The sequence below is a fragment of the Staurois parvus genome, unplaced genomic scaffold (genome assembly GCF_062004578.1).
Source record: "Staurois parvus isolate SC_StPar_1 unplaced genomic scaffold, SC_StPar_1.0 ptg000625l, whole genome shotgun sequence".
NCBI lineage: Eukaryota > Metazoa > Chordata > Amphibia > Anura > Ranidae > Staurois > Staurois parvus.
The window spans coordinates 199,052-226,886 of NW_028318421.1; the positions used below are offsets into that span (position 1 = coordinate 199,052).

General features: G+C 38.4%; 1 protein-coding gene across 5 annotated transcripts in view; it reads right to left on the minus strand.

Annotated features, from left to right (window-relative positions):
• EDAR (ectodysplasin A receptor) overlaps positions 1–27,835 on the minus strand; it is a 176,053-nt gene that overhangs the window by 44,142 nt on the left and 104,076 nt on the right. For all 5 annotated transcript variants that reach the window (XM_089693332.1, XM_089693334.1, XM_089693331.1 and 2 more), the window contains exons 2-5: positions 26,658–26,731; positions 26,219–26,341; positions 24,996–25,177; positions 24,372–24,457 (exon numbers count right to left, since the gene is read on the minus strand). In XM_089693332.1, the coding sequence (XP_089549458.1) occupies positions 24,372–24,457; positions 24,996–25,177; positions 26,219–26,341; positions 26,658–26,714 (448 nt within the window). In that variant the 5' untranslated portion in view covers positions 26,715–26,731. The remainder of the gene's footprint in view (positions 1–24,371; positions 24,458–24,995; positions 25,178–26,218; positions 26,342–26,657; positions 26,732–27,835) is intronic.

Genomic DNA, 27,835 nt, shown 5'->3' on the forward strand with positions numbered 1-27,835 from the left:
TCACGTAAACCAATTAATTTGCTCGTAATGGGATTTTTTTTTTAGCAAAAACATGTAGCAGAATACATTTTGGCCTAAATTTATAACGAAATTAGATTTTTACATTTTTTTTACTGGACATGTTTAATAGCAAAAAGTCAAAAAATGTTTTTTCTCAAAATTGTCGACCTTTTTTTCTTATAGCGCAAAAATAAAAAATGCAGAGGCAATCAAATACCACCAAAAGAAAGGTCTATTCGTGGGAAAAGACGTAAAATTTAATTTGGGTGCAGCGTTGCATGATCGTGCAATTGTCAGTTAAAGTAACGCAGCGCCATAATGCAAAAAATGGCCTGGTCAGGAAGGGGGGTAAATCCTCTGGAGGGCAAGTAGTTAATCACTGAGAAATCTATGCCAGGTATTTCTGAATACGCAGTTTATGATATTAAATGGCATACATTTTTATTAATTTCTTTCTTAGCGGAAACCAATTTTCCATTTAGACTGCTGGTTTTTATGAGACCTTGGTAAAATAGCTATATTAAGAGAGTTATGAAACATGTGATTAGTTCTATTAAGATAAAATATTTACAGAAGGTTGAAAATAGTGCCTTTACTGTATGTAGCACAAGAAGACTATCTGTATTGTTTTATCTTTAATCAAAGTCAGAAAATTTATTTAAATCTACAATCATTTCAAACCAACATGTAACCAGCTTTGAAAAATCATGTTGACAGTACACATTGCCAAAAAAAAAAAATGTTTCACCATCTTAAAACATTACCAATATTTAGTAAAGAATGCTGGGATATTTTCCAGAGTCTCATTAGAACTAAAAATGTGGCTTGGATAAGCTACAAAATGTACTCAACATTACAGAACATGTCCATTTGAATGCAACTAATTACCACTAAATGCTAAGTAATGGAAGAATCTCAAAGCAGTCGTGTCCATGTCACAAGAAGTTTTTCTTCGGCATTTCTTAGATTACACTGTTACTCACTCCCCCTCACGTTGGGGGAGATATTGACTTTTGTAAGGTCAATATTTGCCACCCCAGGAGAGAATTGGGGCAGCTGGGAAGTGCGGTAATGAATCTTATAGGGAAGAGTAGAGGGTTATTTTAAAGCAATGAGTCACAATGGCAGTCAATAGCCCTGTGTAAGCTATGACTCCAGCAATGACTAGTAATGGAAAAGTGATTTTCTTATGCTCCTGGCAGATGAAATGGTAGAGGAGTAAAAGAAAGAGAAGAATATGTTGCTGGGGAGTGCTAAATAAAGTCTACATGTTGCCTTGCCTTGTGTGAGCAAGTAAAGGAATGGGAAATGAGAGCAAAGATTTCTTAGTGTACATGGCAAAAAGTACATTATATGTAAAAACCTAATTTTATTTTTAAACTTTTTTCGTTAGGACATATGCATAATGTTCAGGTTAACAGGCACTGTATGAATAGATTATAAATGTTTTAAATGTAAAGTTATAATTTTAAATTATGATCCTTCATTTGAGAATTGGTATGCTGTCTGTGCATTAATACTCCAATGGGTTCTCTTTTTGTTTTGTTTTTTTTGTAGTTTTACAGTAATGCGTTATTTTTGTTCATTTGGGTTTTACGGGTCATATATACTGTATCTGCACCCAAAATGATGGCTTACTAAAGTCTAAAAGCATAAAAAGGTGAGCAATTCAAAGTGGGGTCTTTATAGCAAATATGTGAAAGTATCTTTCTAATGGCAAAATCCAAAACTAGAGATTGGTGACATAAGTTATATTTTCTTAACATAGCTTTTATGAAAGGCTTGTCTCCACAACAATGAACTGATTTGTTGTGTCTACTCTGTTGCCTCATTCACAGATCATTTAAGTTATAGACCTGATGATTTCACCATCAGAGGCCATGCCAGACTATAAAGTCATAAGAATAATTTAGACACTCTATGATAAAGTCAGACATAGGTGTGTTAATGAAATAGCCTTTATAGTGCTAGAGAACTGGCAAACTGCCCAAATGGAATCATTCCAGTTTCTTTCAATAGCCTTGCTGATAGAGTTCAGTATTTAAAAGTGATAACTAAATGTACTGTGTCCCTTCACTCACTATGCTCAGAAGCAGGTGGAAGCCCCTTTATCTCTTTTAACTCCTTCTTCAACAGTTCCCTGGGTTATTGGACACACCCTCAACATCCCTTCCTCAGCAGCTCAGAAAGGTATACCTGATGAAACAGAGGTAGCTAGGTAAGTTTCTGCAGCCAGGTGAGAGACCCTTCACTGTCAGAATCAGTGTGAGAGCAGCTAGGACAGAGTCTGATAACATGTGGCTTCCCCAAAAGAAGGATCCACTGTGGGAAGCTCCTCCCCATTTGCTACAAGAGTTCTGCAGTTCCAGTGGAATTGCACTTTGATCTATACTTGGGCCACTGATCTCTAGAGCCATTCACCTGTTTTACTGGAGCTACCCTGGATGTTACTGTGAAGGACCCTGTCTATGCAAATAGCTGTCTTCTGTATTGTTTTACTAAAGTAGTGCCGCTCTGTTGTTAAGGAGTCTTTCAGAGACTATGCTATGCAGCCACGTTACCTTGACTGAATCAAAGAAACATTGCCATAGAGAGGCCATGATTGTGTAGCTTTCATTATTCCACAGTGTATGTTTTTATCTTTTTTTGCATTATTGAACCTGTCTAGCAAACTCTAGATACTTCTGTGTGATCATTCCACTGCATACCTGCTCATTTAAACTTGGCATCCTTAAACATGATCAGACATGTCAAACAATATTAATGAAGGTGGCATGACAGTGGCACCCAGTAGTACTACTCCAAAGGAAAGCAAGCAACCTACCACCTCTGCAATAATGACCCCTTTTTTACTGGTAGGATTCCTACCACACAATTGCCCAAATACATTGAGGTATGTCAGGGAGATTGGGTCAAGCCATCGCAGGACCTAATCCTGTCATATGAAATGCTGCCCAGTCAGCAGGAAAAACAGGACCTTATTGCCTTAGAGGGGAAAGAGAGAAGATCAATCCTGCACCTACCAGTAAAAGACCAGGATTCCCTTGACAAGATAGTTACCACTTAGAAACAGTGTATAGCTAACTGATAACATAAAGGCATCTTGAGGACCCATGTCAACAGAGAGCAAGAAAATCTATTCTGCAACATGCACTGGAGCATAAATACATATCAACAGAGATATGTCAAGGGAAAGAGGTCAAACAGGACACCCCATCTGGAGTGATATAGATGGATGACTGAAAGAAAATGTGTAGACTGCTGTACAAGGTCAAAGAAACCTTACAAGAGAAAGATAGAATCAATTCCAATTTGACGTTCCACAAACTTTTAAAAATGACCACAGCATGTCAGATAAAGAGACATACAAGCTCAGATGCAACTATGGCTCTCATAGGGAAATTGATAAGCTCACCTGCAACCAAACAGGTGCTCTATAGAAGGTTGACATATGTAAACTGACAGAAGTGATGGCAAAGCTCTAGAAAGAGTTATCTGTATTGATGCACTGACAGGTATACTTCTAGGAGAGGCAAGGAGGCGATTCTTGGAGAAGGAGAACACCACATTGGAAGTAGCTGAGGTCATAATCCTCATGCTGGGGCTGTTAAGTTGGGCCATCTCCAGACAGACTTCTTCAACCATAGACAGTGAAAGTCATTAAACTAGAATGTTCTGCTGCGAGGAGTCAAGCAGTGACTTGACTAGAAAAAAGGCCTAATAGTAGGCCTTATGTAAACCCATCTATGTACTGGAAGAGCATAACTGGGCAGAGACACACAGAAAGGATCCAGTGGCTGTCACCATAATAGAGACAATATGATTGCTGACGAGCATTAGTTCTAGAGCAAGTTCAAAGGTACTTTCAGAAACCAACTATCTACTGAGTTAGTAGTCTCATCTCATCCTCAGGGTTGGTATACTGTACTTCAGAATAATGTTTGCCTATGACTCATCATTGAACTTGCAGATTGTACTAACATAGGCCCAGACTTTGTGGTGGAGAGAATCCACATGGAAGCAGATCATTAGTGTGTTTACAGTACATTCACCTTGTTCAAGAGACAAGTGCTATGTGTGGCTTTGTTCCAGTTAGTTGAACAAGTCTGCTGGCACAGTGTGGTCTGCTCTAATAGCAGTACTGACCATTTCTTACACTCGATAAGTCAGAGGCAGTATGGACCTGCAGCCAGATCACCTTGATCATTGCCTAGGTGGTGTAGAAGCATTTCTGCCTTCATTTAGGCTGTCTGAGATGCGTTTATTCTTGTGCTGGCAGATGGTACCAAAAGTCTGCAAACTTGTCAGGGACAACAAGTTCAAGTGGGTTGAATTATAATGGAGTGCTATTTACTAACCATGCTCAGGTGCAGGCACAGGCCCTTTTAATGCTTCACCCCACAGCTCCCTGGATTCCTAGACATGCCCAGGGAAGATAAGTTCCCCAACCTTCCTTTCTCTGCAGCTCAGAGAGGCCAGACTAATTAGGCAGATGTAGCTGGACATGTGATGTGCAACTACGTGAGATGTCCTCTACCATCAGAAATGGTGTAGCTGGCTCACAGCCTAATATCACACAGCTTCTCTAAAAGATCCAGCTTGCCAATGGGCAGCCAGGCCAGAACCTAATAGTACACAGCTTCTCAAAAAGATCCAGCTACTGGGGGCTCCTCCCTGATTGTTACCAGACGTTACTGTGAGTGATGCTGTCTATTAAGATAATTGCAAATAGCTGTGGTCTTCAATGTTTTACTGAAGTAGGGATTGTCCGTTTCATTCTCTGCTGTTAAGGAGTCTTCTAGGGACTATACATGTTACCCTTGTTGAGTCACAGAAACAACGCTGTGCAGAGTCCATGTTTGTGCAGCTTTCATTATTCTTCAGTGTGTACCTGTTTTTTGCCACCCTGAACCTGTTTTGCATTACTGCTTCTAACTTTGCACCTGTCTAGTAAACTGAGAATTACTGTTACTCTCTGTTTGATCATTTGGCCGATTACCTATTCTGTTAAACTTCTAAATAGTATTAAAGCAAAATATTCTTTTCTGCCCTTTTTCAGTATAGTTTAGCTCTATTTATGACACAGTTGGTGTGATGTTTAATAGGAGCAAAGCAGTCTACACAAAGCTTATATAAAGAAAACCGTATGTGTTAAAAAAACAGCAGATCCCTGTAAACCTGACCAAAAAAATGTGTATTCTCAAAATTAAGGAATATGCCTTAGAGCTGCATATAATTACAGGTATAAGAAAGCTTGTTCAGAGACTATTACAGTTTATTTCCACAAGACTGTACACTTTGGACAGCATAGTTTATGATTCAACAATGTCATGATTTGAATTACAAACAGCTAGTATGGATGGATTTTAGTTTGTAAACCTTCTGGGGTTCAAAAGAAGTATGTTTACTATGGATGAGGTTCTGGTTCACTCCTAGCATGGTTTTGAGGTGAATCTTTACTTGTTTAAACCATAATGCACTTTATGGCCTTTGAACTATGGCCACCAGGCTAAAGCTGGCCATATAGTGATCAAAATTCAGCCGGTCCAGCCTGGGACCACCCAAATTTATATCCATGTATGGCCACTGCGGTTGTACAGAAGTTGAACTACTGACAGAGCAGCCACAGTGTCAGTGAATTGGAAGCTGTTTCAAAGAAAGCATAAAGAAAGCAAACTGCAGAGGATGAGATCAGGGTCAGTTAGAAAAATATACTTACGTTCTAACTGCTAGATTTTTAGTATTTCATTTTATTTTGTGGTTGATTTGAGGTCAACAATCCAGTCCATAGCAAGCAAAGTTTCCCTTTTAGGTTAATCTGCTCCTTTTTTAGTTGATACAGCTTTCTTATAGGTTCACACACCCCCATAGGTAAACACAAGTTAGGCATATTATTCCTAAGTTAAATGGTCCTGCTGTAAAGAATAGGTAGATGTGAGCGCCCAATGAAACCAAATAAGTAAAGAAACTGAATACATTAAATTAAAAGCAGCCAAGCACAAGGTAACCAAGAAAACCCCAAAAAATATAATAAAAGGATGTGCAGCGCTAAGATCAAAAAAATGTCAATAAGTTAGCATATAAACATAAAGTATTGATTATTGATAAATCATATAAAAGTTCATCAGGTGACTATGGTGCTCATTAATCATGCGTCTTCCTGGACCCGGTGGATGTGCATATAGGTGTATCAGCAATGCGCTCTCACCAGAAAGCGCACATAAATGTGCGTTAGTAATTAATTTAGATGTCATCAAATGGTCTTCATGGGATGATGGCAGGAATCCTAAGCCTTTCCTCTATGGGTGAATGGATTCTGAGGTGTGGATTCACTGGTATCAAGGTCATCCAGAGTTCCCTTTTATGGGATAGGTGGGTACAGTCTTCTGTATCTAGTGGAGGCTCCCTCTCTGGATGTTAGGATGACTGTGAATCAGAAACTCCTCAGGGGAGTTAAAGCAAAAGGATGCCCATAGTGTAGTAACTTTGTAAACATTTATTGCAAAAAATCCAGGTTAAAACAAACAGCAGGGCATGTATAAACCATGTGGACTAACCGTCCAGAGCTAAAAGATGGCTGCCAGAGCTCCTCGTTGCTCTGATGGCGTGACGTCACGGCATTACTGTCACCTCCTTACGCGTTTCGTGCACCCGCACGTCGTCTGAGGGGAGTGTCAGTCACTCCCCTGGACGGTTAGTCCACATGGTTTATACATGCCCTGCTGTTTGTTTGAACCTGGATTTTTTTCAATAAATGTTTACAAAGTTACTACACTATGGGCATCCTTTTGCTTTAACTCCCCTGAGGAGTTTCTGATTCACAGCCATTCTAACATCCAGAGAGGGAGCCTCCACTAGATACAGAGGACTGCACCCACCTATCCCATAAAAGGGAACTCTGGATGACCTTGATACCAGTGAATCCACACCTCAGAATCCATCCACCCATAGAGAAAAGGCTTAGGATTCCTGCCATCATCCCATGAAGACCATTTGATGACATCTAAATTAATTACTAACGCACATTTACGTGCGCTTTCTGGTGAGTGCGCATTGCTGATACACCTATATGCACATCCACCGGGTCCAGGAAGGTGCATGATTAATGAGCACCATAGTCATCTGATGAACTTTTATATGATTTATCAATAATCAATACTTTATGTTTATATGCTAACTTATAGACATTTTTTTGATCTTAGCGCCACACATCATTTTATTAAATGGTCCTGCTGTTGACCAGTTTTACACTGCTGTATCCACTGCAGTATATTTATTCTTGTAGTAGGACACCTGACTGTATTTTTTTTCTTTAACACATTTAGGAAAATTCTCCCTCAATCAAAATGTCTTGCTGCTGAACAATTTTGAACTACCGTATCATATGCAGTCTATTAATTCTTTACGGGATAGAAATTGGCCAAAGGCAGGACAGGTTTAATAACACAGCAATAACAGTGACAGCCACATCAAACTACCTGACAATTTCTATCTGCTGATCAGTAGTTTATTACTGTCTGATGAAAAAACATATGTCACAGCTAAAGCTCCCTGAAAAAAAGGCCTTTTTTCAACTTGAGATGAATCATATTGCGGTACTGCTTTATGTAAACCAATCTATATGCTCCCATTTTACGCTATTGTTGAGACTGTCCATGACCATCATACTATTTGGTAACACCACACACAGCTTAGAAGAATCCCCCTAGGCATGTTCAGTAAAGGATTTATGGATTTTCAACATTCCCCCTGAAGGCACATGAAAAGACCCTCTTCCTGCTGTACATTATTTTTTAGAAATGTTTTTGCACTGGTGGGAATGACCAGCTTCCCATGCCTGTTTTTGACAGTAGATTGCTGGTTAGCCCTAAACATAGCCAGGATTTTGCAATAATATGCATACCCAATAGACCTAAATATGGTTCACCTTGGGTTCACCAAATTTCAAACAGAATTGGCCGAACCCTTGCCAAATTAAACCAAAGCACATTCACTCATCATTAATGTTTGCTACAGATGACAGAAACATACAAACATTGATAGGGCTTTCCCTACTTTGAACCAAGGGGGACATAACATCAAGGGGAATATACAGTATAATGTTACTAGAGGCTTTTTGAAACATAAGGAGAGAGTCTCATTTATCAATATCAGCTATCTATATTAATCCCATTGTAGCTAAAAAGATGCATGCCTGCACAAAAAAATGACAGTTCAAGAGAGAAGAATCTGAATGGATACGGTGGGGGTTTTTATACAGCTAAAGGAGGCTAAACATTGGAGAATAGACTTCAATAATGTTGGTCATGTATCCTCCTTACTCAAACCATATTAAGCCCCCGGTCACATTGGGTGCGATTTGGCATGTGATTTGCATGCCAGGCGACTTGCAAATCATATGCCAAGTGGCACCCTATTGTCCGCTATTAGAGCGGTCATATTGATGCGATTCCGACTTGGTCGGAGCTGCACCCATGCACTACTTTTGTTGCGATTTGCATAGACATCTGTGGCAGAAATCTTGCAAACTGCAAGGAAATCGACAGGTAAAACGATTTTGAAATGATGCGACTTCACTGTAAGTAACACAATTTCAAAATTGGGTTAGATGTGACCGAGGTGTAAGGGACCACGAGTGGCTGAAATTACAGTTTAGAGTCAGTATTAAAGCAGAACTAAACTCATTAATTTAACAGTTTCAAAAAACAGTTTCATTCGCAGCATGGTGGGAATGTTAACTGTCACATTTTCTTGTGTTCCAAACCAAACTATCAAACCATCCTATGGCTGGTGTCATCACTGATCACATGTACAGCACCATGGCAGTTGCAGATCAAACACAGGCTAAGATGGCAGCTTCCTTGGCTGAAAATGATAGAAGGGTTTAGTTCTGCTCTAGCCCTGGTTCACACTAATGTGATGCGGCACATCGCATGTGATTCACACGCAACCGCACCGCATTCCTGTGCAAATAACATGCAATGTCTTTGCGGTGCGATTTGAATCATACATTTTGTATGGCTCAAATTGCATCGCATCCACACCAAAAAGGTGCAGGGCCCTTTTTTTCCCCACACCTGATTCGCATTGCGTGTTCACACCCATGCGATGCGAATTATGGTAATCGCACTGCATTTTACCATCTGTTTTGGGGTGTCATTACGTTAATTAAACATTGACACCCGTACCAGATCGCATGGATACTGTGCGATTGCATTGCAGTGTGGGAAACACACAGGGATTGCTGCGTTTCCCACACTGCATAGTGTGAACCAGGGCTTAAACTTGATTGCTGTAAAAAAAAATTGACTGCAGGAAAACCATGTGTAATTCTCCATTGAGTAAAAGCCATTGCAGCTACTGGGGCAAACCTAAACCTTGGTAGATAGGGCTAACAATGTTTAAAGTGTCATTAAACCTCAATTTTCTCTTCTTGTTTATTTCTTTAAAAAGTCTGTCCTATACCTGTGTGCAGAAGATTTTTTAAAATCATTAAACTTTTTCTTATTAGTAAATAGCCTTTTGCCAGGGGCAACAATATAGCAGCCAATCCTCTGCTCATTGCGTTGCCACACTCATGCATGCTCTGCCAGTTCTTTTTGAGGAAGCTGTTCATTTCCACCCTTATCCTCTGCAAACTACCCCACATGACTCTTTTTGCTGAAGGGGTGGCTCCAGCAGGTTTAATGATATCTATTTCCTCTCCCCTGCTCTCCACTTGTGAGAAAGGGTCCAACAGGGATGATTGACAGAGGCTTTTTCCCCCTGCTAGCCACCCCACTTGAGACACATTGCAAAAGCTTGTGGGTCCCATAGTTTGATTGGAAGCAGCTGCTTCAGGAACCTCAATACAGGTTTAAAGGATAAGTTCACCTTTTGGACAAAGAAAAATACACACTTTTTTGCAGGTAAAAAAATGTGCATTTATTATTTTTGTCTACAGGAGCCTAGAAAGCATTGCACCAGTGATCAGTAGATTGCTGATGTCATCTCCTGCAGACCTGTCAGAATATCTGCTTGCCATACGGGATGTATAAGCAAGCAGATATACTGACAGGAAGCTTCAATGAACTACCACAGTGCTCCACAGCGCCATGGTAGTACATTGAAAACTACAAGCCCACAGCCGGGACTTGCTGTTCATTCATTCACGGAAGTCAGTGAATGAATAATGCGGCCATGTGGGTGGAGCCCCGCACAGCCTCAAATCTGACAGATAGTACTGGGAGACTTCTCCCCATACTATCTGTCAGAGGGAGGGGGGGGCGGCAGGCGCAGCTGCAGCTATGGGAATATGTTACATGCTCCACCCTAAACACAGGTGGAACATGTAACATGTTCCCAAAGGTGAACATATCCTTTAATATTATGATTTACTTTTATTACAGTTTTATTACAGATAAGAAATAATAGTTTACATATGGTTTATTAAATGTTTTTCTATTGAATTGAAATTCATTTCTTTTAACTCTTGTGATTTCAACTATACCAATTGGCTCTGTGCAACCATGGGAAAAAAAACTAAACTTCTTCCAGTGACGTCTGCAGGCTGCATCTGGGTTTGCTGCTTGCTCCCCCCCTTTAACTCATAGTGTGGTGCTGAGCAACTACAATATGTCATGTGACCACTGTTTAAAGCAGCAAATAAAAAGGTATCTATCATATCTTTTTTCATTTAACACTGTTGCTTCATTGTTTTGAAAGTATAAGAACTCTTGCAAATTGTACTGCTATCCAGGGTTCCATTAGAGAGATTTTTTTCTCATTTATTGTCAGGATCACAATGCTTTCATCAAACAGGAAGTGAGGGAAAATCTCTATCAGCAACACAGACAAAATGCAGTGAAAAAAAAAAGAAAAAAACCCCCAAAAACTAAAAGTAGGGGAAGGCTTCTGTACAAGCGCCCTGCTGGATTTTCCCAGCTCGATCAGTGCTGTAGGCTATAGTCTGCAATGCTTATCAGTGTATTCTGACCGCAGGGAGTTTTCCTCTATCACAATACAATATCATAGCATGATTCCCTTATTCACCTTGTGTGGATAGCTGAATTGGGCCAGTTTCTTTCATTCAACCTGTTGAATGGATGAAAAAAAATGGAACCATCTATGGGCTGCCTTAAACTCCTGTCAGCTTTGCATTGCTGTCTGTGATCCTGTTGCAGTTTATCCACCACTTTTTGTGTTGTGAAACCATTGTCACCATGACAGTAAATGATGGAAAATCTCTCTAACGAACCCCAGATAGCAGTGACATTTGAACGAGGTTCTAAGCATTCCCCGCTCTATCCAAACCGAAAAATAACATTGTTTTGACATACACTTTAATAATAGAGCTATTAGTGTGCATTTTGTCAACATGCTACTGTATAATCTGCTTTTCTTCTTCAAGTTGTAATTTAAAAAATGTTTCAGATGGGGTACCAGTGCTAGTATAACAACTAAATTCTTTGCCAGTGCCCTTTCTAGTGTTTTTCTCAGTAAGACAATACTGCTCGCCAAGGACGTATTATTATCAATGCCCAGTAGAAGGTATGGAATATATTATATAACAAGTACCGGTTGCACTCTACCTATGTTCACACTCAAGTAATATTTAAATCATGTCTGCTTGAAAAGCATGAACCTTAGTGTTACATTTCTGAAGAAAATATAACCAACAAAAAAGGTATATAGTATATGTTGCATTTGTTACCAGAATAATTATTGTAAATCTGCAATACAAACAAGGCTGAATAGGTGGTAAATAATTGGCCGCAAATAAATATTTCTATTAGAAAATTAAAATGAACAAATTGTGCGATACAGTCAATGAGGCATTTGGCCCATTAGCAACATTTTAATTCTGGAAAGCATCCACAGCTTGGTCAATAACTAACAGAAGCCTTCCAGTATTATTGTTGGCACCCACCGGTAATAGGGAGAAGGCATCTGCCCAAACCACAGACTTCATTCCATTGCTGAAAAGAAGGAACAGCATCATTAACAATTATGAGATGTAGCTAAGGAATAAGAGTAAGGATGCAAGAGAGCAGGGTTACTATGTTTGCTGGCTCTGTGTGCCTGCAGCAATGATCAGACAGTAGGCACAACTCCTACTATAGTTCGCCAGCTTTGACCCACATAGTAAGGATCTCCTGTATATTAACATCTATGGTAAGAAAACATAGTAGAGCTGTGTTTATACTAGTAATTTCCTTAGCTTTTTAACAAACCCTTTGGACTGATGGTGTTGCCATGAAACATACTGAGTTTTGTACATGATTTTCTATCTCCATAAAATTAATTTTTGGTGTGCTCTGATTAAAATAAGTTACCTGTGGGCTAGCATACAACACATTCTTCAAAGCAAAGACACAATACACTGACAATCAAAGCAAGCTGAGAAAGATTTTATATAACTGTAATATCTTGCACGAGAATCAAATTTAAACCATGAACTAGGAGATGATTAAAAAGTGCTGTTGTTAATCAATACAGCAGCATCAACATGATATAACACAGCACACTTCTGATGATCTGATCTTCTTTATAAAAACATTATAAGGTGCTCCTAAAAACAATATTCTTTTCACATATAGATCACCTCACATTATTGGGTATATATTTAAAACAAAACTATTAATTTATAAGTTCATTTTACGACTCACTCTCCCTCTGTTGCTCCAGATGAAAGCAATTGGGCAGACAGAAAGGAGGAAATGAATGTTCCCTAATCACAAAGGAATAGAGAACACATGCTACAAGAAAGAGTACAGGTCCCGTTTGGGCATTCACTATGTAAGTATTATACAATAAAGCAGTTTTGCCATGCAATCAGGTTTGTTTCCCTACTGGATGTTAGTTACTCCAAGACCCTTAAATGCACAATAAAACAACACTGCTAACCAAGACTGTTTTCTAATCAACATACGATGCAAGTTGTAGTAGACAACAATTAAAATAACCCGTGCGCCAAAGAACTAGATATTCATTAAATGCCCAATGCTAATTATAACAAAAAGCTATCAAAAAATATGGACAGTCCATATATGAATGAAGTGCAAAAACCGTTGATGGACACCATAGTCCGTCATAGTCATAGTCAGATTGTAGTCAGCAGCTTGGTTGCAGTGAAAAAGAAAATCTTTTGGTGGCCATATAGTTAATTTATCTGGTGGTGGTTTGCTTTCCTAAAAATTGACGATGAATACATCTATTAAGTAAATTTTTTATCTAAAAGTTCTTACAGACCTTCAGTCTTGTTTAGTCCAGTAATAGTAATTTAGTTACATTCCTCAGACAGCAGTTTATGTAATATGAATGGACACACAAGTAACTCCCAGACACCAAACTCAAAAGAAAAGCTTAGAGTGATACAACTTTGAAAGAGGTATCTTGTAAAACCTGAGACCCAAGGAACACCCATATTCACAGCCAATAACCTGGTCATGTGACATGTACAAAACAGTGTACAGATATCTATTCTACACAAAAAGATGTAATGTTAGTTTATTTCCCACAAACAGAAAACACATAAAATGTCTTTGAGTGCCAAAGAGCAACACAAAAGGGTTAGTATTAGTAAATAAAATATAAGTACATGGTGGTGACAGTGTTAGTATAACATATGGTATATGAAAAAGCTATAAAAAATGATTCCCCAGTTTTCTGTTAAATACGCTTTCGTTGACTACTTCTATAGAGTGAATATTTGTTAGCAGGCGCAGACACCTGCCTTCAGGGGGATTCCATATAGAAAATGAACAAATTAATGAGAGTTGCAGTGCACATGTTGTTCAATGGAGTAGAAAAGATGCATTGTCCAGTCAACACACAATTTTATTTGAAGAGCTCCTGTAATTAAGTGAAAATGTTTCTTTTAGCAAATTATTTTATTTAAACCTGGTTCTGATTTAGCATCAATGTGCCTCAAATTGGGGCTTACTGTATATACATAGTTTAATCTATTTAAATTTGACACTTCATAAACTACCAGTTGCCGAGATTGTTTTGGATTCAATTTATACAAAGGTATGTTTTAAGCAGTTCATATGCACAGCCAAGCTGTTTGATGTGCATTGATTATGCTTTCATTGTTATATATGCAGTACGGGATATAATATGCTAAGGCAAAGCTTTTATTACTGTTGGGTGGTATTTGGGAACTTTGTTGTTCATCTGGTATTAAACATCTTCTGGGGGTCTCTTTGTTGCCCATAGCAATCAAACACCCTCACCTGTCATATATCTAGTTTTTGACATAGAACATATTTTGAATCCTGTCCAATTATACCACACAGCAAATGCCCAGATAGGCAATGCCAGCCACTTTTCATATGCCATTTGATAATTTTTTTATTCATAGTGTTCAGTTAGCAAATAGTATATGAATGAATACTTTATGTCCATTAGTCTTTTTTACGTATAATATTAGGATAATGATAATCGGGTCATGGTCCTGGACAGTTATTTGGCTATGTTTATGTTTAGATCATTAAAACACTAAATTGTATATTCAGAGATATGTGTTTTCACACTTTCTTTCCAACTTCTTAATGTGATTATTCCAACAATATAGAGGAACCTGAAAGTTCTTTTATGAATTGTAATTGTTAGGAAAATTCTATTATTTCTGAAAAATTGATTTTCCTTGAAGCTGCTCCTAATAGGTGGTGAATTGCTTTCTGTGACACAATGCTTTTCCAGTGCAATCAGTCCCTATGACACATATTTAAAGGCAAGGTCCCAGTAGTAATTAATTACAGGGATACGCAGGCCCTTTGTCTTAGGCATCTCTCTGCAGGTTCGGACTATACATGTGGTTTTCTAGAAGCTGCCAAGCAAAGCACCTGCATGAGGAGGTAAACACACAGCTGCTACCTTCTGACATTCTTATGTGAATGGCCCTGTGTTCCTTGGATATGAATAATAACGTGGCAAAAAGGTTTAAGAGAAGGAGCAAGTAGGTTAGGATGTGTGACTGCATTCTTCACAGAACAATACGTGCCTTGAGAATGAGGAGAGGGGCTATGCCTCAATAAATACCAAACTGAATGTACATACTAATTATTGGCTTCAGGAATAATATGTTGGAGCAGAATTTGTTGTCTGCAATGTTAAGGGAGAATTCTGTATGAGGACCAAATGATTCAAAAATGGGAAATGTTCCTTTTTGCCCACAAAGCAAAGGAAATGCAGTTAACGATATAAGCTCCCGCAAACACAATGATAATGTTTTGTATTTTATTACTTTATTTTATTACTTTTTACGCAGTTTTATGTCCATGTTTACCTTTGATTGCATACACATACTCATTTTGCTTATTGCTCTTTTGCAGTGTTGGGGTCCTAGGTTTCCTTTGATGGGTGCCTGGAGCACCCATCAAAGGTGTGTTTATATGTCTGTGGTAAACTGTAAGCAGGAAATTATATAAATGGTTACATTTGCAATGCTTTGTAAAAAAGTGTGATTGCTAGATAAATGAGTAAAATTAATTAACATGATTCAAACATATACCCAAGACCCAACTGCTGAGTGTGGTAAATTGTTTAAAAAATGTCCTTAGTATTGAATGACCTATGTAGTTCTATTGGAGACCCTAAAAGCATCACGAATCAGTAATGTATTGTGGCTCAAGTGGAGAATGTGCTCAAAGGGGTTGATTTATTAAAGACAAATAGACTATCCACTTTGCAAGGAATTTTCCCCAGGACTTATTGAATGAGGTGAGGCTGTGCTGACTTCCATTATCCAATCATATGCAAGCAAAAATGCTGTCTTGTTTTTCTTGCATGTGATTGGGTAGTATTGGCAAAATGAAATTTCAACACATTTCCTAGGCCCTGGGGCAAATTCTCTGGCAAAGAGAACAGCCTATTTGCCTTTAGTAAATCAAACCCTTGGCTTCATTATCTTGTCGCATCTAATGAATAGCTGATCTATTATGATGGGACAAAGGATCTGCATTTAAGAACCTTTGTAGCATCTCGAAATGCAGAACACATTGGGGGAGATTTACTAAAACTGGTGCACTTAAACATTGGTGCAGCTGTGCATGGTAGCCAACCAGTGTCTTTCAGCTTGTTCAATTTTTGTCAATAAACATGGAAGCCAATTGGTTCCTATGCACAGCTGCACCAGATTTTGCACTCTTCAGCTTTAGTAAATAACCCCCACTTTGTACCAGCAGATTACATTCTGACAATGTAAAAATGTTTGTTACTTTTTAAAACCATGTTTGAAATAAATCAGACGTGGCACGCAAAGCACCAGTACCACATCTCCCTTAAATAGATTACATACAAGACTACAAATCATGGGACTTTTAACATGTCATATATATTTTAAGACCATATACAATAGTCATATAAATAACTCTTTATTTACAGAGTGATTTTTATATGAATATTATGTAATATGTTAAATGTCACATGAGTTGAAGTTTTGTATTTATGTACTCTTCATTGGGATTGGGTGTCTTTATTCTTCTTGACTTGGGGATCACCATTAGTTTTCAACATCTGAATTAAATAGAACTATTTGAAGCTAGACCACTTGCTAGTTTGGGCCTGATAACAAGTAGTGATTTTCATAAATCCACATAAAGCAATCTGCAATTTTGTAAATACAGAGATAAGTCAGATTTGCAATTGCTGTTTTGTTCTGGGTGTGCAATTTTCAGACAATGAATATTTCCTATGGATAGGAACAGTGGTTCTCCTCACAAAGAGGAGCACAAATCAATTGAAGCTGCTATGTCAAGTGCAGTGCTTACTAGCTGCTAGGGGACAAATTGTTATGTATGTACATTTTAAGTATATATTTATTTATATTGTACTGCCTGTTGACTGAGGACCATGACGGTTTGTATTGTGTATCTGAAAGGCAAGTAAAAATATACATTTGCATGGTGTGCTCTGATTGTCTTACTTTTCCTTATATGTACCACCTGCTTGATTATTTTTGGTTGTTTATCCCATTCTTCTATTACTATAGTACTTCTAAATATTATGTATTATTTAATTTGTTTGTGGCTTACTGGGGCAGTTGATGCTGCAAATATTCACATAAAGTGTATTTAATCTGTTTGTGGCCTTTGTTGGGACATCTGATATTGCAACTATTCACATCTAATAAATGGTGTCTTCCAAGAAAATTGGCACTGTTACTTGTGGAAAAACACTGCATATTTATTATTTATTGTTTACATATCAATATAGAGAAAAGATAGAACATGCTGATCATGAATAATTAGTTATTATGGGTTAGTAATGTTAATGATATGACATAGCACAAGATATTGTGGACGGTCTACAAGATATGGAATGTGACAAGAAAGTTGGCATATAAAGACGGACAGACAAGACTGACGCTCTGACTCTCAGTCGCTCTCAAGACACTTTACACGTTTGTGTGATCTTTTTTTCTTCTTGGAACCTGAGAAGAAAACAAAACACATGCAGTAAGGTAGTGTGGGGTCAGTTAAGAGGAGGGTTAACTCATGAGGTGATTTTAGCACACACAAAGGATGTTTTAAGGCTCATAGGTTATCTTTGGGGCCCATGAACCAATAGAAGAGTGGGTGAGCAGTCTGACCCTCAAAGCTGTCGCAGAAAGAACAAAGTATTTGGAACTTCATGCTTGCAACACTAATACTATACAACAAGACCACAACCATCTCTTGGAAAAAGTTTTGATTGAAAGGCCATTTTATTTTTTTGCTGCCCTTTAAAATGCCACCTTTGAAAGTGTTTTTAAAAAAGTAATTCAAATTAAAAAAAAATCCCAGAGTGATAGATACCGGTATTGTATGGAAATGATTGCAGTAGTCATGGTTCATGTTGGTTGCTCAAGCATAATGACCAGATTCAATGCAGTGTCATGGAATATGTTGTTCGGGTCAAGTTATAGTATGCTTTTACCAGTGTTCTTTAGTATCAATGGATTTGGGTAATAAAGATGGGTTTGGCTTTTCACTTTCCATTATCTGTGATTGCTTTAGATGTTCTCATTGGTTTTACTTCTTCCCTTTTTGAAAAATGATCCTTCCTTTTGCTCACACTCAGCCTGTTCTCATTGTAGATTCTGTATATGATCTGCTTTGAATCATTAAGTATTTTTGGCGGTATGAAGTACATCTGTCCAATATTAAACTGGACTAATCTTGGAAAGAACTCTGGCACTGTAATTTGATTGTTAAGTCATATGTCAGCACTATAAAAATATTTTAAACACAATTACAGCTGGCCTATAAACATTTTGCTATCCAATATGCTATGAAATCCATAACATTTGACCGTAGGCTCCATTCCAACTCCTCTTTATGTGACAGTAATAATTAATGTACTGTAAAACAGGATGATACCCAGACAAAACAGTACATAGTGACAAAACCACACCCAAACATATTAAGAAAGGCAGGACAATACACAAGAGTGTATCGGGCTGTTACAGATGACTTTCAGGTTAAACTAAATAATGTTTCCTTTTTATTAAAGTGTTACTAAGCACACAACAGTAAAATCAGTCTGTATATGCAGCAAAGCATGCTTGTAATACTTACTGTGGAACCTAAGGGGTTAATACTCCACATTGTGTAAAAAGGCTGTTTGATCCTCTCTCCTCTGAACCTCCCCTTCTTCTACTGTCCCCAATATAACTCCTCATAAAACAGAGGCTTGGAGGCAAGCTGCACATGCTCAGTTTGGTGTGTATTACTAGAGAGGTTTTTTTTTTTGGGAGAGTGCATGTGATCAACACAAGGCCAATCAGCACTGTCCAGACAGAGGGTGCAAACTAAGCATATAATAACATATGTATGACTGCATGAATGTGTTTGCTTTCTTTACAGAGCTAAGCTTTTTACAGACTTGTGTAATATATTGCTATAAAGCATCCATTTGGGTATTAGAGAAAAGAAAAATAGAATAGAATTGTGTCTGTCATAATGATCATGTGCCTTCAGTTATTTTAGAGCTATTTACCCGGACATATACAGATCAGAACTTCTGCATTTCATGGCTGTAGGCTTGTTCTTGGTCAGTGACTCATAACATACTGGAACCATCAACAGCCAGGAAGAAAAGCATTTTAATCTCCTTTAAAAGACTGCTAAATCTCTGAGAGCAACCAAACACAAGGATAGGTTCCTCTGTGTTTGTCCACAATTAGGGGGTATGTTATGCAATCTGCTAGACTTAACGCCATGGATAACAACATATAAATCAGTCAGTACCTAGCAAAAAAGCCAACTCTTGCTTATTGCTTATTATTAGTAATCACACATCGCATAAATCATTCAAATGCACATATCAGCATTACCAAACAGCTTTCAATTTTTGAAATACAAGAAACAATCTCTCTCATCATGAAAATAACTGCTGCTCTGAGCTTCACCATGTCAGACGACATAGTTTCTGGCTACCAAGTGCACTGTAGATGTTTGGCATCATTACAGACTACAGAAACTCTATTGTTTTTGATCAGGCAAACATTACCAGTCAGAAAAATAGTACGGCAGGAAGAAAATAAGGGTTTTAAACAATAGGCACATTTTGATAAAAAGCATTTAGCTGCTTTCTTCACATGTAAGCATAGAGCTAAATAGCATAAAAAATGATTGTTATGGGGCCTACATTAGTCAGAATCAGCAGTATGGGTTCTTTAATACACCTCTGCTCTATGTCATCCACCCCACTCCAGAGAAAACTTTGTCAGGCTAAAAGAAAAACTTGAAATGTATATTTATGTTCATCTATCAGCCATATCTGTATGACCACTGATGGGTAAATTGAGTGACATTGATTATCCCATTACAACGGCATCTGAAAGTTGGTGGGATATTAGGCAGCAAGAAAACATGTCCCTGAAGTTGATGTATTGAAAGCAGAAAAAATGGGCATCGCAGTTTGTTGTGCATGGGGCTGTGTAGCTGCAGACTGGTCAGATTGCCCATGCTAACCCACACCTACAGCCAAAAGTACCTACAATGGGCACATGAGCATTAGAACTGGACCATGGAGCATAGGAAGAAGGTGGCCAGGTCAGATGAATCACGTTTTCTTTTATGTCATGTTGATGGCCGAGTGCGTGTGCATCGCTTACCTGGGGAAGAGATGGCACCAGGATGTAGTAAGGGAAGAAAGCCAGCCAGCAGAGGTAGTGTGGTGCATTGGGCAAAGTTCTGCTGGGAAACCTTGGGTCCTGTCATGTGGATGTTACTTTGGCACATACCACATACCTAAATATTGTTGCTGACTAAGTACACCCCTTCATGGAAATGGTTATCCCTGATGGCAATGGCCTCTTTCAACAGAATAACATACCCTGCCACACTGCAAAATTGTTCAAGACTGGTTTAAGGAACACCACCACAAGTTTGAGGTGTTAACTTGCCTCCAAATTCTCCAGATCTCAATCCAACTGAGCAACTGTGGGATGTACTGGAAAAAGTCCAATCCATGGAGGCTCCACCTTACAACTTATAGGACCTAAAGGATCTGCTACTAATGGCTTGTTGCCAAATACCTTGGCCTCTTGGTGTCCATGCCTTGATGGGTAAGGGCTATTGTATGTATATGTATATATATATATATATATATATATATATATATATATATACAGTATATATATATATATATATATAAATATATATATATATATACAGTTAAAGACTCTTTAATCTCCCAGTTATACAATATATTCTGTTTTAAACTGTATATTTATCTGTTATCCAACTGCTGTGTTTTTTTAATTCCCTGAATTAGACAAACCATACCTTATGGGGATTAGCTAAGACACTCGAAAATATTTTTATATTTTTGTATGTCCTCTTCAAAAGAAAAATTAAAATCTGGTGCAGATCTTCAGAGGCATAATTCAGTGCTAGCACTTAATTGGAAAAATTAGTAAAATAGGCTAACAAGTATGTCTGTTTTTCAAGCATTTGTAGAACATTAAAGCGGGACTACACTGCATCTGAGCACCACAAACCAAAAATGCTATTTCATTCAATGTTAATATTCACAGCAAATTCCTCCATCCATCCATGTCTCCGTACTTTATTTTGCTTAGAAATCACTTTGAAAAACACCCCTTAGCATTTCTGGCCGTGGCCATCTTGAGTAACGGCAGATGATTCATGTAGCATTTACTTCCTTGAATCCATCTGCCTATAGCTCAGGCATTGGCTGTGCTGAGAACCCTCCCTCCCCTACTGAAGACTCCTGGGATGTGTTACATCATTTGCCTAGGCATGGGAACCAGGAAGTAACTAAAGAAATGTAAAAACAAAAGTTTAAAACACGTAAATGAAATATTTTCTGATCCATTTACCAATGCTAGCAGCATAAGGATTAAAAAAAGTCCATGTTGATTGAAAGAGTGAAGTTGTACTTTAAGCAAGAATAAAGGTCATTATTGAGAATGGAAAGAGTCTTGTTCAACTCCATGAACTTCATGTTTCTGCTACTGTTTGCAATGGCGCCTAAGAAACAGTTCTATCAGATAATTATAAAAGCCATACTATATTGTCAGTAAAACACATTTTTTACTTCATGAAGGTTTTACACTTTTTAAAATCACCAATTTCCTCACAGTAGAAAGACACAGACGGAGTTGCACTTCAAATTAAGCAACAGATACTGTATATCTGTTTTCAAGACATGATTCCTCCTTCGTTTCCTTGCTATGTATAACCGCTAACATTTGAAAGTCAAGTTAAAACACACACTCTTTCCATGGCGAACCAAACAATGGTCAACTTGGAACATACCTAACTGGAACTAAATTTATACATTTTAAACTCCATAAATTGGTACTAAACTCCCCCCATGTTTTTTCCATCCCCTCTTACCTGTATTGTCGTGTTATCTTCACAACACATATTCACCCACACAGTGAACCCAGCATTGTCGCACTGTGATCCATTGTTTGGGTGACATAGCCCAAGTCCCTCAACACCATCTTGGACCTCTTCAGCTGGCTACCTTTTCCAGGTTCTGGCACCTAGCTCTTGATGATGTATTGGGCATGCCCTCTGGCCCCTATGTGTCCCTGGTTCTGCAGCCTCCACTGGGCCTTCTCCAGAGCCAAAATAATAATAATAATAATTAAAAAAAACAGTTTTAAGTGTAGAGGGGGAAGAGGGTTTGAAAGGAACAAACTCAACTTTTGGAGTTAAAGTAGTTGTAAAGGCTGAAGGTTTTTTATCTTCATCCAATCTATGCATGAAGGTAAAAAACCTTCTGTGTGCAGCATCACCCCCAGCCCCCCCCCCCCCCCAATACTCCCCTAAGCCCTTTCTCGATCCGGCGATGTGCATTGGAGTCTCGGCTATCCAGGGACTCCCTCTTCTCATTGGCTGAGACAGAAGCGGGAGCCATTGGCTCCCACTGCTGTCAATCATAGCCAGTGAGCCAATGAGAAGAGAGAGGGGGCAGGGCCGAGTCGCAGCTACGTGTGTGAATGGACACATGGAGCAGCGGGTGCCCCCATAGCAAGCTGCTTGCTGTGGGGACACCCAACAGGAGGGATGAGCCTGCAGGGGACCCGACAAGAGGAGGATGCAGGCTTCTCTGTGCAAAACCACTGCACACAGCAGGTATGTATAGACATGTTTGTTATGTTTTTCTTTAAAAAAATAAGCCTTTAGAATCTCTTTAAGTTAATACAGACTTAAACCCCGGGATCATTTTTGGACAGAACAAATATTTACAACTCAGTGCCTGATAAAAGGCATTTGAAGGGTGTCTACACTGAAACGGACAGAAATTTTTCTTTGTAAATTGCAGGACAGGAAACGCTACAGTATCAAGCCTTGCCTGTCGAAGCTGCTATAACATTGTACAAAAGCATGTACTACTCTCATACTTTTAATTATGGGATATAATTACTGACAACGGTATTGATTTGGGTATTGTCCCTTCCCCACACCGCTGCAAAAATACCAGATGAGCCTTTTATTTAAATTACAAAACTGATCTCTGTCAATATTACGTTGATAACATTAGGAGATTCCTCAGACAGTGCTGAACCACATCAACCTGTTTTTAAGTTTACTAAACACTGAAACTCTACTACAGGGGTGCTCAACCTGTTACCAGTAGGCTACATGTGGCCCTTGAAGCCCTCTGATGTGGCTCTCCACTTCAAACTGAATTCACAAGTTTTGGTGCACTTTCAGAAAGTGCAGCACACCCGCAAGTTATAACATCAGGGGTTCGCAATGGCAGCCCCACCCCATGATCCAGGGGGCATCATGGCCTCTCTGTCACATTCTGTTTTACTGGACTTGAAGGGCAGTGGGGTGGCATATACAGGAACTGATCCTCTCCATGTTCCCACTACAACCGCTGAAAGCCATTTTCTCCTTCTCTCCTACCAGCATTCAGCGGCTGCTATTCAAAATAAAACATTCAAAATTCGGAACCATTTCATTTCATTGTAGCCCGTGATTGGTTACAAATGACTTAAGTGGCCCTCGTTTCTCAAAAGGCTGAGCACCCATGCTCTACTAACTCTCACACAATATGTTTATGCCTGTACACCACTAGCACAGTGAAACACTACAGAATATGTAATAGGTAGGTTACGGTAATTTAATTTGTTTATTCTAATAGAACAAGTCAGATTGTGGCTGTATGGTCCATATGAGATCATACTGTGTACAAGAAGAACCAACTTTCCTTCATGTTCCACAAGTCCTGCAAAAACTGTATAGCTGGAAAGAATTATACAAGTAATATACCACTACAGTGAGATTACACATCTCTTGCAAAGCTTTAAAGGATTCAGATAGATATTTTATATGTAAAACGTGGAATAACAAAAACGCAGAACTCATTATTCTTACCAGTCTTCTGTCTAGTCTTTGAAAGGCAACTCTCATCTACTTGTATGCACATTATTGCTTATGAATGCATAGCTTTAAAGCATATTTGAAGACTTTCAAAATACGCTCCAAGAAAAACACAACTGATATGTAGCATATGTTTTTTTCTGCTTATGTTTCATTCCTTTGCTATATAGTCTACAAATATATAATTGACTTAAATGTTAAAGGGAGCATGCCAGGAAGGAAATAATGAGACTGTCATTGCTGATTTTTTTCCCAACAAGTTTCAAGGCTTCAGTACTTAATGGTACAAAACAAGTATGCATCCAGTAAAGTTGGGACTCCTGAATTGCCTATTTGCTATAGGGAAAAACTAATAAAAGTGGTGAAACAAAAATAAAGATGACAACCTCAAAGCTTTTACCAGCAAGGCAAGACAGCAACAGATGCTCCCACATTTTTGATCTTGGCATATTTCCTTTAAATCACTCCATATGGAATACTGCAAAGAATTATTATCAATCTGAAAATGAGCACGAAAAATGGCAAACTACTTACATTCCTTGACATTTGGAGGTGCCAGCGAGCAAGAGTGACAAACCATGCCATATATGTTTTTAGGACGGCTCTCCAGCATATAGTATCTTGGAAAAGGAAAATCATAATGTAGATAAATATACTTTTTAATACAGTTTCAATGTTGGATACGTATAGCAATCTGCATAGCTGCAAATGTAACTGACTCATAAATCTGAACAAATAAGAGCAGAAAAAATTATTTTATGTCTACATCGCACCTTGGAGAATGTGTGCATTCAAAGTGCATTGTACTTTGGTAAACAGGTTCTGAAAATGTGTTGAAAATGTATTTAAGAGCTGGGGCACATTCTGTATTTGCAAAAAATAATAATTTTCAGGGTCTGTACTTTCCAAAAGAAAATATGGTTTAGATTACCTTAACGCAAGGCATTGCCTTCACAAACAATCCTACACTACTGTAATTTTGTAAGTGAGTTATATGATTCAAGCTGTTATGATGAATCATATAAATTGGACCTGCATTCCAGAAAGAGTGATTGGTGTTATTATAGTGTATTGGTCCCAGTCCGCATCTTTACTTAACTACGTTGTATCAATTCACACTACATGCAATGTTATGACTTCTACCATACATCATCTTACCCTGGAAGGCAGGGACCACATTCTGCATCATTCTTGGAATCTCCAGGAGTTAAAACAGTAGCCCGGAAAAATCCCTCACAGTCCTTATGTCTTCTGCATATTTGGTAGCCACCTTTAGAATACTTGCCAGGAAGACAAGGGATGCAACCATAGTCCTCATCTTTGGTCCCATATCCACAGGCCTAAAGGGAAAACACATTATTTCAGATAAGTTACAGATCACATCACATTAAATATATTATTATTAATTGATTGCTACCGAGGAATATGAAGGGGTTAACCTTGTTTTAGTGTTAGGGAGTTATGCTTATTACAAGGGGCAAACCTAACCATCATTAAGTGTTCAAACTAATGGTTAGAGTAATTTGTCTCAAATTAATAATCAATGTATATATGCTGTTACTGCACTTATATAATAAGCTGAAAGTGAAGGTGCACCTGAAATCCCAATCTTTAGACTGGATGAGTTATTTCCAGCAATTTAAAGAGCACTGTTTTTGCAACTTAGCTCACTGCAAATGTTTTTGGTAGTTTACCGTAATGAGAGACACTGTATGAATTTCTATCTTATTCTTCATGCAGCCAGACCTAACACATATTGTGCATCCTGATACTGGCTGCTCCATGCAGTAATTGTACTTTAAGGTCAGTTGTACTGAGGATTGAACACCAAGGGCCCTTTCCTATACAACTAAAGTAACATGACATACATGATTAATTGTTAATTACCTGTATGTCATTGTTAATTATGCCTAAACAGTACCCTACAAATGTACCTCTCATCTTTAATTCTATTAAAACATAGCAGCATGCGTCCTCATATGTAAATGTGCCTAAGAATTCCTGTGCTTACAGCCTCATAGCTGTATATCTGCAACCTCTGATCCAAGCCATGGTGCCTCAGACTGCTAGTCTAAGGAGATTTGGTTGATATTTCTTCTACTGTTCAATGATCACCTTGCTGGAGACGCTGACATGAGGAAGTAAAGCCCTGCTTCTACCAGGATGGCTGCCTCCATACAGAGATACAGCACAGAACTAGATATGGTAAGTAAAGATAAGATGCAAGGAGATCACCAGTAGTACTGGTGACTAGTCTTTTGCTCTCTGCCTTCCTTCCAGCTTCAACAGTTCAGTTCTTTTTTAGCATTTAGACGACTGCTATATATAAGCCTTCTTCATTGACACTCTTGATACCATTAGTATTTGTCCTATTTACTTACATTGTATGGCTCTTCCCCTGGCTCACACTCTGGACAGCAATGGCACAACCCAGTTGTCTGATTATAATATTCATTTTCACCACAGTTGGAATACTCTGCTACAGCTGAATACACCAAAGACACCTGCAAAATTAGATCAGAGCACAAAACAGAACTTCACTACAATTCATTTATGTAACGTGTTGATTTATTGACAATAATATGCCGTTTCATTTCATTCATTTCTTCTTTTATTGGTATATATAAACATTTTCAGCTAACTAGGATAAGACTGCTGGACACTATTATATTATTGCCTGAAAGGCAGAGGTTGCCAGGGCAGACAGTCTTTCCAGGGAACAGAAATATTTAAGTGCAAAAGTTTTTCAGAATTCATGGCTATTTTCTTGTCAGTATAATATAAGTGTTGCTAATACAAATAGAGAAAGAATATACTCACCATTATAAAGGGGAATATGTGGTTCCATTTACTATCGCTTTGTTTGTTCATATTCATCCTACTGTGTCTCCCACCTATAAAAGAAGGCACATTGTACTCTGAATAATGTAGTTTCTTTACTGTACATTTTACCTAACTAGACAATGAAAACACCCTGCAATATTGGTGACAGGCATACTTGAAGAAAAACTCTGCCAAAATTATGAATTTGTTCTGCACACTAATTTGGCAGACTGTGTGTACATACTGTATATATATACACACTTGAAATCCTAGGTTTTACATCCAGAATTTTTAAGATCAACAAACAATATTTTATGTTTCTAATCTCTACTACTGTCTGGCATAATATGACCTAGCTGGAAACAGAGGAAGCAGAAAGTTACACGTATTATAAAATGAATGAATGGTTCAGAATCTAACCAATAACAGTAAGCAGATTTTCCATTCCTGGTTGTTTTTTAAAATCTACAAGTAAGATTAATAATTTTGGAAACAAGATTTATTTAAAGTATCACACCACCCAAAATGCTGTATTTCAGTATCTTGTAGATGCTGGAGAGCTAAATCACACTGTGATTCTTGCATCTCACAGGGACCCGGGGATATGTTCGCAGTTATGCATTTTTGCTGCAGCCATACAAGCAAAGCTTACTTTCCCTGTTGGATTTTTATATATTTCAAATTATGGAAAAGGTAAGGTGGAGTAAAGTCAAGAGCTATGACAGGAAAATCAATGGAATCCCCAGTAGATAGATGTATCCAATGAGTAACCTCACAGTGAAATAACATGTTTGGGAAGACCAGTCATTTAAAATTAAATAAAGGTTGCAGGGAATAAGTACAATCTACCTGAACAGTCTGCAGTAGCTCTGGTACTCTGTAAAGTAGCTGAACTTCAAAGAGGAACTTTAGCCCCTTCTTACCTTTTTTTGCTGGATTAACCTCCATAAACATATTCACATGCTCAGTGAATCCAGCTTGGTTCTGCTGAGATCCACTGCTGCATACCAGGCCACACATTGCCATATTCTCTTCTGACACATCGGGAACAGACTGTATCTTCCTGTTTCTTACAGTCACCCCCTGAAGATATGCTACTGAACCCGTCCTCCAGCGCTGCCTGATGCCTCCTGGGATATGTGATATAGATATCCCAGGAGGTTTCAAGAGCATGG